The following is a 15771-nucleotide window of genomic DNA, read 5'->3' as shown; positions in this document are numbered from 1 at the left end:
AATAGTTGCTATAATATCTATATTATTCTTCTGGGACTCGAATCACAATTAGGAGACCTGACCCAAATCACATGCCACATGGGAGCAGGACCAAACATTAGAACCCTAAGGTCCAGTTCCAGGATTTCCCTCATCCTTAACAATGAACAAACCATCTCATTTCATCTCCAGATGCTCAGGAATCTTTCCAAAGTAAATACATACATATAAATTTCCATCTGTTGATGAAGACTATAATTTCATAAATAATTTTGGTAAAAAACCTAAGTCCATAATTTTTTAACCATATGTTTAAAAAACAGGATATATGTATCTCTATAACATATACTATTATTAAGTTCCTGCACTTGCATTTGTAGAAAGGGGGCTTAGGTCAATTTGTGCGAAGAACTTTTAGCATGCAATCTACTGGGTCAACAGTTGGCACCAACTGTGACACTCTTCTCTACAGCTCTCCTTGCACTTGACTTCTCTCTTTCTTAGAAAAGTCAACAAGAGCAATAACAATACTTCCATTGTACTTGTCCCTGGTCAGACCTCCCATAGAAAATACTATTTACCTCTGGGCACCACATTTTAAGTAAGACACATTTAGGCATTTAAAAAGTTGGATGAAAAATTAGCTATAGAAAGAGACTGAAATGTTATCAGGGATGTGTGAGGAGACCCAGAGTTTGCAGACCATGTCCTCCTCCTCTAAGCCTATTTATTTGTATTAATTGCTTATTTTTAGTGACACCAGAGTCAGATCTGCCGAAAAGTCTGCTGAAGTATTGAGATATGTTCTTTGGAATTTTTTATCTTTTCTTTGCTTTTTGTTTTTACCTCTAACTTCTGGTCTTTTGTACTCTCTTAGGCATATTGCATTATCCTGGTTATTTTTAAATGAACTGCATTACTTTTTACATGAACTGTATTCCTTTCATTTGATAATAGAAGGCTATTCTTAACACATTATAAGAGTAAACATTATCAGAAGAAGATATGATTTAAAAAATGTGGCAGACTAAAGTCAATAAGAGGTTATATGAAAAGGAAAAATATAACTGAAATGCTAATCTTGCTGCCTTACCAAAAGTTACAAAGTAACACTGCAGGTATCAGTGGAATACTAAATAAGCACTGACAGGAGTTGTTTATGGAGAGATGATACACAAAGATTCTGCCTGATGCTTAAATACTGCCCCCATCCTCCACTCCAAATCATTTCTGTTCTCAGACCACTTAACTAATGAATCAAAAGTTTGAGAGACAGTTTAAGAAAAGTTTAAGAAATCACATGTGTTTTGTATCTAGTAAGAAATCACATGTGTTTTATATCTAGGACTCTAAATACAGATATATACCACTCCAGGAAGTTAGTTTAGGTGCAGCCCGCTTTTTCCCAAATTAAGGAAAGTATATCTTGCACACCAATCAAAAAGTAGAGGAACCTCAGTATAATAAGCTGGTTTTCCTGCAGTGTACCGCCATAAGAAAGCCTCAGTATCTTAGGAAACAGCATGTGAGATATGCCCATAAACTCTTAAGACAGTCTGCAATCAACTTCTCCCTTTTGAGGGAGAGGGGCGATGGGGTTCCAAAATTATATTTGTATCATATAAAACGTGCAATAGATACAGACCTGTGAGTGATGGGGAAATGGACTGCTACTCCCAGTACTGAGCAAATTTTACAAAAGGTTAAAGTTTAAATGGCTTTACTGATGTATGGCATTACTATCATTAATTAAAACAAGCACTTACTGAGAATTTAACATAAATGATCTCATTTAATTTTCATGATTTGGATGAACTAGATATTATTCCAATTGCATAAAAGAGCAAACTAAGGCTGAAGCAGTCTGTATTCAAACCCATGTCTAACTCCACAGCTCCTGCTATTAACCATGGCATTATCTATTAATGAAACCAAACAAAAGGATTAAAATTAAATCTGCATTTTTCTTTCCATTTTTATTTCCAGTAAAGGAACAGTGAAATCCTAGAATTAAAAAAAATAATTAATTAATTAATTTTTGGATGCGTTGGGTCTTCGTTGCTGTGCGTGGGGTTTCATTAGTTGTGACAAGTGGGGGCTGCTCTTCATTGAGGTGCGTGGGCTTCTTACTGAGGTGGCTTCTCTTGTGGTGCATGGGCTCTAGAGCACAGGATCAGTAGTTGTGGCACACGGGCTTAGTTGCTCCACACGGGCTTAGTTGCTCTGCGGCATGTGGGATCTTCCCAGACCAGGGCTCGAACCCGTGCCCCTGTGTTGGCAGGCAGATTCTTAACCACTGCACCACCAGGGAAGCCAGAAATCCTAGATTTTTTACTATTTGTTTTGTATTTTTTTAAAAAACACTTTTTTTTGTTGTTGTTGATTCTCACAACCCCATGTTTGTTTTTTGTTTGCTTTTGTAAATTTATTTATTTTTGGCTGTGTTGGGTTTTCATTTCTGCGTGTGGGCTTTCTCTAGTTACGGCGAACGGGAACTACTCTTTGTTACGGTGTGCAGGCTTCTTGTTGCAGAGCATGGGCTCTAGGTGCACGGGCTTCAGTAGTTGTGCCACGTGGGCTCAGAAGTTGTGGAACGTGGGCTCAGAAGTTGTGGCACATGGGCTCAGAGTTGTGGCACATGGGGTTAGGTGCTCCACGGCATGTGGGATATTTCCGGACCGGGGCTTGAACCCGCGTCCCCTGCACTGGAAGGCGGATTCTTAACCACTGTGCCACCAGGGAAGCCCCAAGAATTTTTACTCTATGACTCACTGGAAAATCTACTGTGGATTCAGTAAATCAAAATGAAAAATGTCTCATGTATGACAGCCATTTAAGTTTGTTGTAAAAATTAAAGCAGTGTATTTGTAAAATAAAGATTAATTCTGTACTTCCAAAGATAACAGTCTACATTTTAATTTTGGTATACTTAAGGTGGTAAAAATAACACCAGGTCTCTGGAAAAGATTCTATGTATCGATAGCAAAAGGAATCATACTCTTCCAAGTAATAAGTGAAATGGAAATAAATTTCATTCAAGATGTATTCTGCAATTTAAAAGCACAGAGGATAGCCCCTATCACCTCTACCCATCTCCTCTTACACTACGTGCTCTTTGGTCACACAGCTCAGCCCTGCAAACTACTAAAGGTGTTGCAACTATCCCACAATTATCACTTTCATCACTTAAATTCCTACTTCTTCCACTAAATATACTTTTGATATTTAGTCTATTTGTTGGTTCCAAAATATTAGCAAAACAGGTCTCGCCCCTTTAAAAAGAGAGCTAAGGGAAAGGCAAGGATAATTCAATTGCAGGAAGATTCAAGTATGTGGTAGCAACACAGGGGGTAGGAGGTTATGTTAACAATCCTTTTAAAACATAAATCAGTTAGAACCACACTGAAAACAACAGCAACAACAGTTGGGGCTTGCCTCTCCCGTTGCGGAGCACGGGCTCCAGACGCGCAGGCTCAGCGGCCATGGCTCACGGGCCCAGCCGCTCCGTGGCATGTGGGATCCTCCCGGACCGGGGCACGAACCCGCGTCCCCTGCATCGGCAGGTGGACTCTCAACCACTGCGCCACCAGGGAAGCCCCCAATTTTTTTTTTTAAGTTTTTTTTTATGTGAACCATTTTTAAGGTCTTTATTGAATTTGTTACAATACTGCTTCTGTTTTATGTTTTGGAGTTTTTGAACCTGAGGCATGTGGGATCTTAGCATGTGGGATCTTAGCTCCCCGACCAGGGAGTGAACCCGCACCTCCTACCCTGGAAGGTGAAGTCTTAACCACTGGCCTACCAGGGAAGTCCTGGTGGCAATGTTTAAGCTCACAGTGTGGGTAGCAGTCTTGTTCAAAGTCATATTGAATAATCTGAGCCCAGCTAAAAGTCCTAAGGGCTTTAAATAAATGGGAAAATACTTGGAGAATTCTCCCTCTAACCCCTGCTGTATCTGGGATATTTTCTATGGAATTACAAAAGAATAATAGAAAGTGAAGTTTAAAAAGTAACTTACTTTACCAAAGGGGAAGGGTGGGGGAGGGATAAATTGGGAGTATGGGATTAACAAAGGCACACTACCATATATAAATTAGATAAACAGGGTTTTACTGTACAGCATAGAGAACTAGATTTAATATTTTATAATAAACTATAATGGAAAAGAATTTTAAAAAAGGAACATAGATATATACATATATATGTGTATAACCAAATCACTTTGCCGTACACCTGAAACCAACACAATACTGTAAATCAACTATACTTCAACGTTTTAAAAAGTAATATTTTTAAAAAATCTGACTCATGGGCTTCCCTGGTGGCGCAGTGGTTGAGAGTCCGCCTGCTGATGCAGGGGACACGGGTTCGTGCCCCGGTCTGGGAAGATCCCACATGCCGCGGAGCAGCCGGGCCCATGAGCCATGGCCGCTGAGCCTGCACGTCCGGAGCCTGTGCTCCTCCGCAACGGGAGAGGCCACAACAGGGAGAGCCCCGTGTACCACAAAAAAAAAAAAAAAAAAAAAAATCAAAAATCTGACATCTTTTTTTATATATAAATTTACCTATCTATCTAATCTATCTATCTATCTATCTATCTATCTATCTATCTATCTATCTATCTATCTAAGGCTGTGTTGGGTCTTTGTTGCTGTGCACGGGCTTTCTCCAGTTGCGGCGAGCTGGGGCTACTCTTTGTTGCGGTGCACGGGCTTCTCATTGCGGTGGCTTCTCTTGTTGCGGAGCATGGGCTCAAGGCACACAGGCTTCAGTAGTTGTGGCTCATGGGCTCTAGAGTGCAGGCTCAGTAGTTGTGGCGCACGGGCTTAGTTGCTCCATGGCACGTGCGATCTTCCCGGACCAGGTATCGAACCTGTGCCCCCTGCATTGGCAGGCAGATTGTTATCCACTGTGCCACCAGGGAAGCCCAAAGGTAAGTCTTAATATCAGCCAGCTCAAGAATTTTTTTCTTTTTTTTTTTTTTTGCCGTACGCGGGCCTCTCACTGTTGTGGCCTCTCCCATTGCGGAGCACAGGCTCCGGACACGCAGGCTCAGTGGCCATGGCTCACAGGCCCAGCCGCTCCGTGGCATGTGGGATCTTCCCAGACCGGGACACGAACCCGAGTCCCCCGCATCGGCAGGCGGACTCTCAAACACTGAGCCACTGAAGCCCAAGAATTTTTTTCATCGTTTTCTTTTTTTCAGCCAGAGAAGTTACTACATCTATTCTTGTCATATTAAAAAGGGATGACCCACACTTTAATAAAAACAGCATGGGTTAGTTAGGAACTGGAGTCCAAGTCAAACCTGCCATCAATCAAATGTGTAACCTTATATACAGACTTAACTTCTCTTATGCCTTATTTTTTTACACCTGTAAAATGATGCCAAAGCTTCTTCCAGCTCTATATTTTGTAATGAAGAAGCTCTCTTAATTAAGACCAAAGAAATTAAGAGAAATAATTATGATGTCATCCAGGTAAGGGTAAAAAAAATGAGAATTTAACTTACTTGGATGTTCCAAGCCTTTTCATTTTTTTAAGGTATATTATTACACTTCATTTACTTTCAGGTGCATAAAATTGAGTGGTAGTATCCTATCCATGACAGAAAGATATCTCAAATTTGCCTTTATTGTTAAATAAATCATAGTACATTCATAAAATGAAAATATTATGCAGTTATTAAAAACCATACTTTCAAAGAATAATTGAAATTAAATTTAAAAAAGCCAGAATCAGTGAGTTAATGTAAAGCATTTAACACAAGGTTAGCCATATGATAAATGTTTAACAAATGATATCAACTATAATAACATCGTTGTTATTAGCAAAACACTGTTAATCCCGACTTTGAAAAAAATATGAAAAATACGTATGAAAAATAAAAATGATGGAAGAACCATGAAGTGTTAGCAGTGGTTGTGTGGCTGTCTGTGTGAGATTACAAATGGTCTTAAATTTCCTTTGTATCTTTTGCAAAATTTGGGTTTTTTTTTCTTTACAACTATGCATTGTTTTTATAAGATTTACCCAAACCAGAATTTTAAATCTTTGCTTCTGTTTTAGATTTTAATCAGTTCTATATGATAATCAGCCACGATCTTCTAGAATAAGGATCAACACACAATTCTACTTGAACACAGTTACAATAGAACACTTACTTTTTTGACTTTAGAAAGCATTATATTAATTTGAATATCATTATTCATGAATATGAATTATCATGTGATATGTCTATAACAATAAATTATATTAAATTTGAATTAACCATAGAATTATGTCCTGATAGTGTTTTCTTTTATTTTAAAATGTTCTAGTTGGTTACAATGATTTGGCTTACCAGAAAAAAACCAATAGCTAAAGCAGTCAATGACACCGTAATTTTGCTATTTGGTCTACCCTAGCTAAATGAGGCTGCTAGGGTAATTTTATACTTACTCTCTACTACTCCTGGAATTGCTCTATAATGCTGAAACTGGTAGAAGGATTTTTCCAACATGTACTCAGGATTTATTTCTTCTACTCGTAGTAAGTTCAAGACCATGTTGTAGGTCAAATGGAAAGCACTATTTAGTGGATCAGCTGAGCCCTGAGAGAAAAAAACATGTCAATGTTATAGATTTTAAAAATAAATTCGTAACAATATTTTTAACCTCCTGAACTGCTTAACAGTTTAGTCTTCGCTAAGGAATACTACAGAAATGTATTAAGTTCTTTCCTTTAAATGACCAATACAAAGTGATAAAACAGTTGATCTTTGGGAAAGTGAAGGAGGGAAAAAAAACACCAACTAGGACAGTGGCAGTTAAAATACTGTTGGCCAAGTATGTTTAGCTCTCTGCCTTCTAGGTACTTGACAGGATTACACATTTTGCCCTCAGTGGGGAGGGCAAATAAGTTTCAGTGATGTTATCACTTCCTGGTCAAATATTTAACTGCTGGTGTGAAAAGCTACATTTTCCCTGCTGGCACAGTGACTGCTAATGTTCAAGATGGTGGTTTCTCTATCAGCTTGAATCCCTAAACAATAATAAGCATAGTCTCTTTTGTAAACGTGCAATGAACAAGTAAAGAGAAACAAACCTTTAAGTTACCGGATTTAGGTTTGTTACTGCAGTATAACCTGGCCTATGCTAATAGAGCACACTAAATTTATTTCAGAATGACATTCAGAAAAAATTATTTTGAAACTCTCAGCTTCCTGAAATGACATAAAACTGCCTAAATGTTTCCCCAAAATTTACAGACCAGTCTTTGTCAACACTTTGGTAATTCCTCTTTCTCCTCCTAATTGTGGCTGTTACCAAAGAAGGGCTAGTTACAATAGTGTGACCTTAATTTGCAACAAGGTTTATTTCCAAAATACTTCCTTGAGATCTAAACTTTTCTTACAGTGTTTCTTCAGGAATACTTTCTCTTTTCTTTTCTTTTCTTCTCTCTCCCTCCCTCCCTCCCTCCCTCCTTCCTTCCTTTTTTTTTTTTTAATATATATTTTTTGGCTGCGTTGGGTCTTCCTTGCTGCTTGCGGGCTTTCTCTAGTTGCGGGGATCGGGGGCTACTCTTCGTTGTGGTGAGCAGGCTTCTCATTGCGGTGACTTCTCTTGTTGAGGAGCATGGGTTGCAGGCGCACGGGCTTCAGCAGTTGTGGCTCGCGGGCTCTAGAGCGCAGGCTCAGTAGTTGTGGCGCACGGGCTTAGTTGCGCCACAGCATGTGGGATCTTCCCGGAACAGGGCTCAAACCTGTGTACCCTGCACTGGCAGGCGGATTCTTAACCATTGCACCACCAGGGAAGCCCAGGAATACTTTTTTCTAAATGCAAATACTTCCTAAGATTGAAAATTGTTATGTAGCACCCAAATGAGAATGACCAAATTCTTGGGAGATACATGCTGAAATATTTAGAAGTGTCACAAAACATGCAAATCTTTAAATGGCATAGCAAACTACACAAACACTGTTAGGGTATTCAGAGGCTTTTAAATTGAGGTTCATAAGCCAGCCTTATTGCATTCAGAATTATAAATGTATGAATATATGATTTTATGAGGAGAAGGAGCAGAACTTTCAACAGTCTCAAATGGTGGTATTCCTTAACTCCTGAAAAATCAAGAGCCATTTACCCTAGGGGGTTAGTTAGTAAGTCCCTAAAACCTTATTTTTTATCCACTTTCCTTGAAAATAGGGCCAAAGGGATATGTGGAGTTAGTATGAAAATCACATTCTTGGGGAAGAGAGGAATGAAAGACAACTTCAGCTACTTCATAATTTTGCAAACAGACCAACTTTTTACTATTCTATTATTTTTCTTTTCTACTATTACCTCCTTTAAGAAATGTGGGGCTTCAATATTGCAAATGTTTATTTCCAACCTCAAGCTCTGCTTCTATATTCAAACTGCTGTAGAATACACCTACCTGAATTCTCCATCACCTTAAACTCAACATAGCATTTTAACATTGTATCCAAGTGACCCCAGGACAACCCCAACTTATACCTGATATATTGATATAATTATTAATAGTCTCTTCTTTCAGTATTACAGTATCCCAATTTGATGCTAAAAAATATGGCTATACAGCCGTTCCCCAGTGTCTTCGGGTTCCCTATCTGAGGAGTCAATGAACTGTGGCTCGCAAAATCCTTGGGAAAAAAAATTGCAGAAAGTTCCAAAAAGCAAAACTTGAATGTGTCATGCAGCACAGGCAACTATATACACTGTATTTACGGCTATTTAAATAGCGTTTACATTGTATTCCATACTATAAGTAATCTAGAGATGATTTAAAGTATACGAAAGATGTGCATAGGTTATAAGCAAGTACTGTGCTGTTTATGTAAGAGACATGCTCATCCTCTCATTTTGGTGTTTTAGTATACATGGGGGTTTTGGAACCAATCCCCTGAGAATACCAAGGGAGGACTGTAACTACACAGAATACTATTTACTCTTAAAGAAGAAAATTCTGCAATATGTAACATGGATGAACTTTGAGGATATTATGCTAAATGAAACAAGCCAGTCACAGAAAGACAAATCCTGCATAATTCCTCTTATATGAGGTATCTAAAATAGTCAAATTCATGGATTTAAAGAGTAGAATGGTAGTTGTCAGAGACTGAGAGGAGGAGTAATTGGAAAGTTACTAATTAAAGGGCATCAAGTTTCAGTCAAGTGAGATAAACAGAGATTTGCTATACAACAGTCAACAACATATTTTACACATAATAATTTATTAAGAGGGTAGATCTCATCTTAAATGTTCTTTGCACAATAAAATTTAAAAACCCTTTTATTAAATGAAATGAAAGACAATAGAAATTTACACTTACAGGGTAACAAATCTAGAGATGTCAAGTAAATGGAATGGAAAAATCTGTACTAAAGGAACCAGATGCTGCCATTAAAATATTGCCTCCTGACTCGATTATTTCCATACACAGAGTACGAGGTAAGAAAAATAGTGTTTATTATATGCGACAAAATTTAAAGACTAACACAAATTTTCAGTCTTGACCTTTTCCCTAAAAGAAAGAACTAAAGTTATATGGACACCTGAAGATGGGTTTCCAAGTGTTAATCTTTAAAACTGAAAATAAGACACCATATGATCACTATGAATATGTACAGATAAGCTTTGTCTTTATTCATATAAAAACATTTAAAATAAAAAAAAGAAAAAAGAACTTTACCTATTTTTGCTTCAGCTTACCAGGCTTCCTACAACCATATCTCAAATTCTCCATGCAGTTCCTAAGTCTTAGAAGTTGAACACAGTATATTTCAGAGATATTAACCTATGTATGTCTTAACATGTTTTGAAGATTATTTTAAGTAGCTAATCAGCTGGCAGTTAATTTTATATTTTAATTCATGTTAAGCTTCCTATCTTATTGATAGTGTTCTCTATGGATATGCTTAATAATTCCTTACTATCAATACATGGAGAAGGAGAAGGAAAGCAATCAGGTAGGTCAAACTTCTTTGAGAAGCTCTTCAAAATAAAACAAAAATCTTAGACAATCCAAAACACAAATATTAAGCAAGCAAAATGAACAGGTTAATTTGAAATAAAGCTTATAAATTTATTATTGGGATATTATAATCTCTCAACAGGATGAATTAGAATGGTAGATTGTAGAATTAATTCATTAAGCTATCTGGGCTTGCAAAGGTATAGGAAGATAACTGTGCACAATACTGATAATATCTGCCCTACTTCCTGCGCTGATAGGTGAGAAGCGATTTGTGCAGTGGAGTGGGCAGATATAGAGGTATCTCAAATTTGGAGGGCAAAGTAAACATTTCTGCCCTCTGCAGATCTCCATCCCCTCCACTGAATGACTTGCTCTTTTCCTATTAGAACAGAAAGTAGGGTACAAAGTATCAGCAATTTGAGCAGTTACCCTCTTCCACCTTCCTAAGCCCAGATAGTTTAGTAAATTAACTCATCTACTCAGAGAGGTATTTGAACTGACACAATTAATTTCAATGTGGTCCTGAAGTATGTTTCTCAAATTCCTGGTGAAGGCACAGAAGCTTAACTTGTTACCTTAAGTAGTTGTTTTCCAATTGTTGGGCTCATCTTTTCATCTACCATAAGAATTACAATTCCTCTGTCATCCATTCCCCTCCTTCCAGCACGACCAGACATCTGAATGTATTCACCAGAGGAAATCTGAATGAACGTAATTAAAAATGCAAAGTTTAGGAGAAAACCTGGTGAAAAACATATTCTTAAAATTATTCTTATCATATCATATCAAGTTCACAAGCACAAGCTACACATTCCAAGACAGGAAACAAGATTAAAAACATGAACTTTTAGGAAAGTTTAAGTAAAAAGACAAAAATGCAAAACACTTAAGAATAATGTTGCAAAACTAAATTTTAGCTCCAAAATGATCAAATAGCTATAGAGAAATACTGGCTAATTCACTGGCATAAAAAATATCTTTGAGCTAGATATTCTGGAAAACAGGAAAGTTTAAGAAAGCAAACAATGACCCAAACTCTATTAAATACCAATTCTGTCTTGATCATAACAAATTTTCTTAATTTCCAAATGAGATTAAAAATCAACACATACAAAAAGCACAATTTCTATTTTCTCACTGTATGTCCTTGGCATTCAGAAGAGTCCATTCATCACTAAGAACCACCTAAGGGAGAAAGGTTAGTAAGTCTCCCATGCATAGTCTTTCAGGGTAAAATTGAACCACCTGAACACTGGGCAAAGTTTTATCTGTAAGTACATGTGTACTTTTCTCCTGTTGGAAGGGTCCAGCATGTTCGGACTCTCAAAAAATGTTTGACTCAAGAAGAGTTGCAAACCACTGTGCTACTAGAAGGCATATTACTGATAGCATCAAAAACAGACCTAACGACCTGGGACCAACCTTAAAGATCAAAAAAGAACATTTCAAAAAGGCAGTCCAATAAAATCTCAACAGCACTCAAGGGCATTGTTACATTTTGACACATTATGATTTTTAGATTTCATAATTAGGATCTTGAATCATCAAGAAATGGTTGTTTTCTTAAATTCAATTACCCACTTTACTACATACCCTTCCCTGGGGTCCACTGGATGCCAAGGAGCATGTAAAGTCACGAAAAACTTATTTATTTATTTTCTTGTAGCATCAGTTTTATTCAAAGAATTAAGTAATTTTAAACTGATGATGAAGAATTTTAAAATTTACATTAACTTAAAATATAAAACATATGGAAGACTTTATCCACTTTGCAATTAAAAATTATATTCTACATGAAATAGTCTTCTTTTGACTTAAAAAAGTCACAAGTTACAGAAAGTTTCTGAGGCCTTCTCAAAACTTTGAGGCCTTCTCAAAACATAGAGGCCTTCTCTATAACGCCTCCATGACCACTTATATACAAGTAACTTCTTCTCTTGTGTTCTATCCTTCCTATACATACTTCTCAGAGCCCATAAAATAAACTTCCACCTGCACTAAGTCTCTTCACAGTAGGGATTAGTTTGGTTTTGTTTTAAATTTAGCATCCTCAGTATCTACCATAGCTCTAGGCCCATAGTTTAAGTTTGGTAAGAAGCAATTACTTGCTTCTGGATTAAGGATTTATTTTTACTCCAATTCACCATTTTACTCATGATCCCAACTTTTGCCTTAGGAAAAGACATATGTGCAAACCTGTTAAAAAAAAAATCTCTATTTTAAACCTAAAGAGTAAAACAGTGAGCTACAACTGTAGCCACTACAGTAGAGGTGCTTTAAATAACTTAAAATTTGAAGAAATAAAAATTCTAGACATATTTTAAATGCATTAAAGCATTCATGACTCATTTGCACACTTATCCCTCATCACTAAACTCTTTCACCTACTTTTTGGTTTTTGTTTTTGGCTAAAGGACAGAAATATAAAGGATCTGAAATTTAACTTTGATGAACTACTCATATTAGCTCAGGTACAAGTTTTAAAGTACTTAGAACTGAAAATCTCAAAGACTACATGAGCCAAAATCATCTTGGGTAAAACAACTGAAGTTAAAAGTTATTTCAATATATGAATTATTTTACTTACCCATCGGAAATCCTTCCCATCAAATTTTCGGGCGTTTGTAAATAAAACAGTTCTAGCTGGCATGTTAATCCCCATAGCAAAAGTCTCAGTGGCAAATAAGGCCTAAATGAATAAGTATACAATTAAACACATATTTTAAACTGAAAAACTAGTTTTGTTAATAAATTACTCAAGTATAAATAAATCATTAATTTAAAAAATTAGTTAATGAAATTTTACAAAAATAAGACACGCTATCCGAGGTGTATTTCAGTATTTTATATACAAAATTATTAAATTTACATATAATTATGTATATTAAATTTATATTATAATATTTAATGTCCCTTGGATCCCAGAAATTTTTTAATTCAGGGAAAATAGTCTTTCTTTCCGTAACTCCAGTGGTGGTAACTTGGAGAGACTACTACTGGTCTAATGGACAAAGCATTATTAGGCTGGAGAATATTTTTCTAAACACAGTCTCATTTCCTGGTTTCTTCACTGATGATGCAGTGGTTTTAGAGACACCTTTAAAATCTCTGAGGGGAGATCAAAATCAGTGGCACTTTATGTTCACATCTAAGACTTTACCAAAGAGCACACAAAGGTATGTGTACAAGTTAAGTCACTGAAGTACTGTTAAATAATCTAAATTTTCATCAATAGGCAACAATATAAAAACACTTTATTTCATCAACTTAACAGAATGCTATTCCTCTGTTAAAAAGAATGAATAGCAATGCATATGAAGAAATTGAATAACGTGGGTAATATAATCACTTTTGTTTACAAATTAAATCAAATGTTATTTGTATGTATCCTAGTGGATATTTCTAGGAAGTAAAGGGCAATGGTGGTCTTAATTTTTCACTTTATGTACAGTTATTCTATTTGAATTCTACAATCCACAAGTATCACTTAAAAGATTCTTTAAAATGGGTCTCAACAAAACATGCAATCTATATGAGGACATCAACAGGGCCTTACCAGGACCCAGGTACAAATAGTGACCAATTCTTTATCTGAAATACCTCAAGTATGGTCTTTAGGGTGAGTAAATTTCTTTTAAATATCCTAGTTAGTGCTGAAGTTCTCATGACAAATCTCTAATCTGATTTTTAAACATAAAATAATTTATGAGTCATATACAGGCTTACAACTATATTTTGGAGTTGTTTCCCATTTTCAACATCCCATTACTGGGTACAGGCATCAACATAATATTAAAAATTAAATTAGACTCTCTTTGGTTTAAATGAGAACATCCTAAAAACTCTTTCATAAGTCTAAACAGCAATTCTCCTTGTCTTCTCTAAACTAGTCCTTTTAATCTGTATACAGAATGGAGTCCACTTACAGCATCAACTTCAGGTCTGAAAATTAAACAGCACCTTCTGGAAAATTCTACACTGTATTCAGTAATGATACCATTTCTTACTTTAAGACTAGGAAAAGAAACAAATGACTTTTACCTATATTCCAAAATTTATGAAGTATAACACTGTATACAAAAATAAGTTCATTACCTAAGCCGTTCCCGACTTACTTAAATAACAATTAAAAAAAAGTTGCCTACAAACAGTGTTCTTGATAACTTTCAAACTGCTCACATAACACAATTTTAGGGCATAATAAATAAAATAAAATCATACCTTTATCAATCCTTCAGAAAAGAGAATTTCTATAGTTTCTTTCAAAATAGGAAGTAAACCACCATGGTGAATACCAATGCCCCTCTTCAAGAGAGGAAGTACATGTTCAACCTACGATTGGATTCAATTTTATTTTTAAAAAGATGTGAGGAAAAGAACTTTTAAAATGTGAAACTAACAAAATTAAGAAAAATCAGTAATCAAGAAAGAATGCTGTTTTAAGAAATTTTATATAACTTTTCCAGAAAAACTAGAAAGCAAACCCATATTCCCACAATTAAACTTAAAACACAATAAAATTCTGTCCTAGCTTTAATATGAAAGGCATGTTTAAATAAATAAACTTGATAAATGTTTTGCTTCCTCATTCAAATTTTCCAGCATTACTTCATCTCCTCTAAAAAAATTAAAGGTTATGACAGCAAAGTTTGCATCTGCATGAAATAAAAAATACCAGCCAGGAGTTCCCTGGTGGCACAGTAGTTAAGAATTCGGCTGCCAATGCAGGGGACACGGGTTCGAGCCCTGGTGCAGGAAGATCCCACATGCCGCGGAGCAACTGGGCCCGTGAGCCACAATTACTGAGCCTGTGCTCTAAAGCCCGTGAGCCACAACTACTGAGCCCGCGTGCTTAGAGCCCATGCTCCACAACGAGAGAGGCCACTGCAGTGAGAAGCCCGTGCACCACAATGAAGAGTAGCCCCCGATTGGCACAACTAGAGAAGACCTGTGCACAGCAACGAAGACCCAATGCAGCCAAAATAAATAAATTAAAAAAAAAAATACTAGCCAACTCAAACCAAAAGAAAATAAATAACTATAAAGCATATTTAATATAAATATGTACTTTAAAAATAAATGAATTACTGAAGAGTTCATTAACACTATTAAATACCATTAAATTTTACTATTAGAAGTGTGCTAGGATAACAAGTATGTATAAAGACATGGCTCAGCCCTTAGATACTAATAATTCAGCTGGAAAGAAAAATTACAATAAGATTTCATAAATTAGATACCATTTTAAATACCAAGAAACATGCAATTGCAGTCTTATCATAAATCCCACACAAATCAAAGCAAACATCTGTAAGCAGAGTATGACCTTCCAATTTTTCTTTTCACAAAATAAAACTATCATATAGTATTAGGTTGGGCTAAAGCATTAGTTCTCAGTTTCGGATGCACATTAGAACAACCAGGGGAGTTTCTGAAATATTCTAACTATCAGGACACACACCAGACAATTAAATCAGAATCTCTGGAGTGGCAACAAGACATCAGTATATTTTAGAACTCCTAAGGCAATTCTAATAGTCAAAAGAAAAAACCACTTTAATTAATTAAAGCAAAGTAGAAATCAAATTTCTCATTAAACTTAGGTTTGCTCTATTGTTTTGTTTGGTAGCCTTATGAATTAAGAAATTCACTGACTTCAAATTAGCATTAAAAATTTTGTAGTATTAGGAACAGAAGCAGTAATTTCCAGATCATGCTAGCTTTCAGAGAAAAGTTTCTTCAAGGCAGCAAATGTTTCCTTTTGTCACCTTCTTAGAAGTTCAAAATAAGAATCAAGGTATCATTTCAGTGAA

General features: G+C 36.1%; 1 protein-coding gene across 6 annotated transcripts in view; it reads right to left on the bottom strand.

Annotated features, from left to right (window-relative positions):
• The window catches only part of MTREX (Mtr4 exosome RNA helicase), a 128244-nt gene that overhangs the window by 66913 nt on the left and 45560 nt on the right, over positions 1 to 15771 (bottom strand). For all 6 annotated transcript variants that reach the window (XM_060142960.1, XM_060142957.1, XM_060142956.1 and 3 more), the window contains 4 exons: positions 14180 to 14290; positions 12546 to 12647; positions 10534 to 10659; positions 6421 to 6571 (listed from right to left, as the gene is read on the bottom strand). In XM_060142960.1, the coding sequence (XP_059998943.1) occupies positions 6421 to 6571; positions 10534 to 10659; positions 12546 to 12647; positions 14180 to 14290 (490 nt within the window). The remainder of the gene's footprint in view (positions 1 to 6420; positions 6572 to 10533; positions 10660 to 12545; positions 12648 to 14179; positions 14291 to 15771) is intronic.

This window comes from Lagenorhynchus albirostris, chromosome 3 (assembly GCF_949774975.1).
Source record: "Lagenorhynchus albirostris chromosome 3, mLagAlb1.1, whole genome shotgun sequence".
In the NCBI taxonomy this organism is placed as follows: Eukaryota; Metazoa; Chordata; class Mammalia; order Artiodactyla; family Delphinidae; genus Lagenorhynchus; species Lagenorhynchus albirostris.
This window is presented reverse-complemented; position numbering and strand designations above follow the sequence as displayed.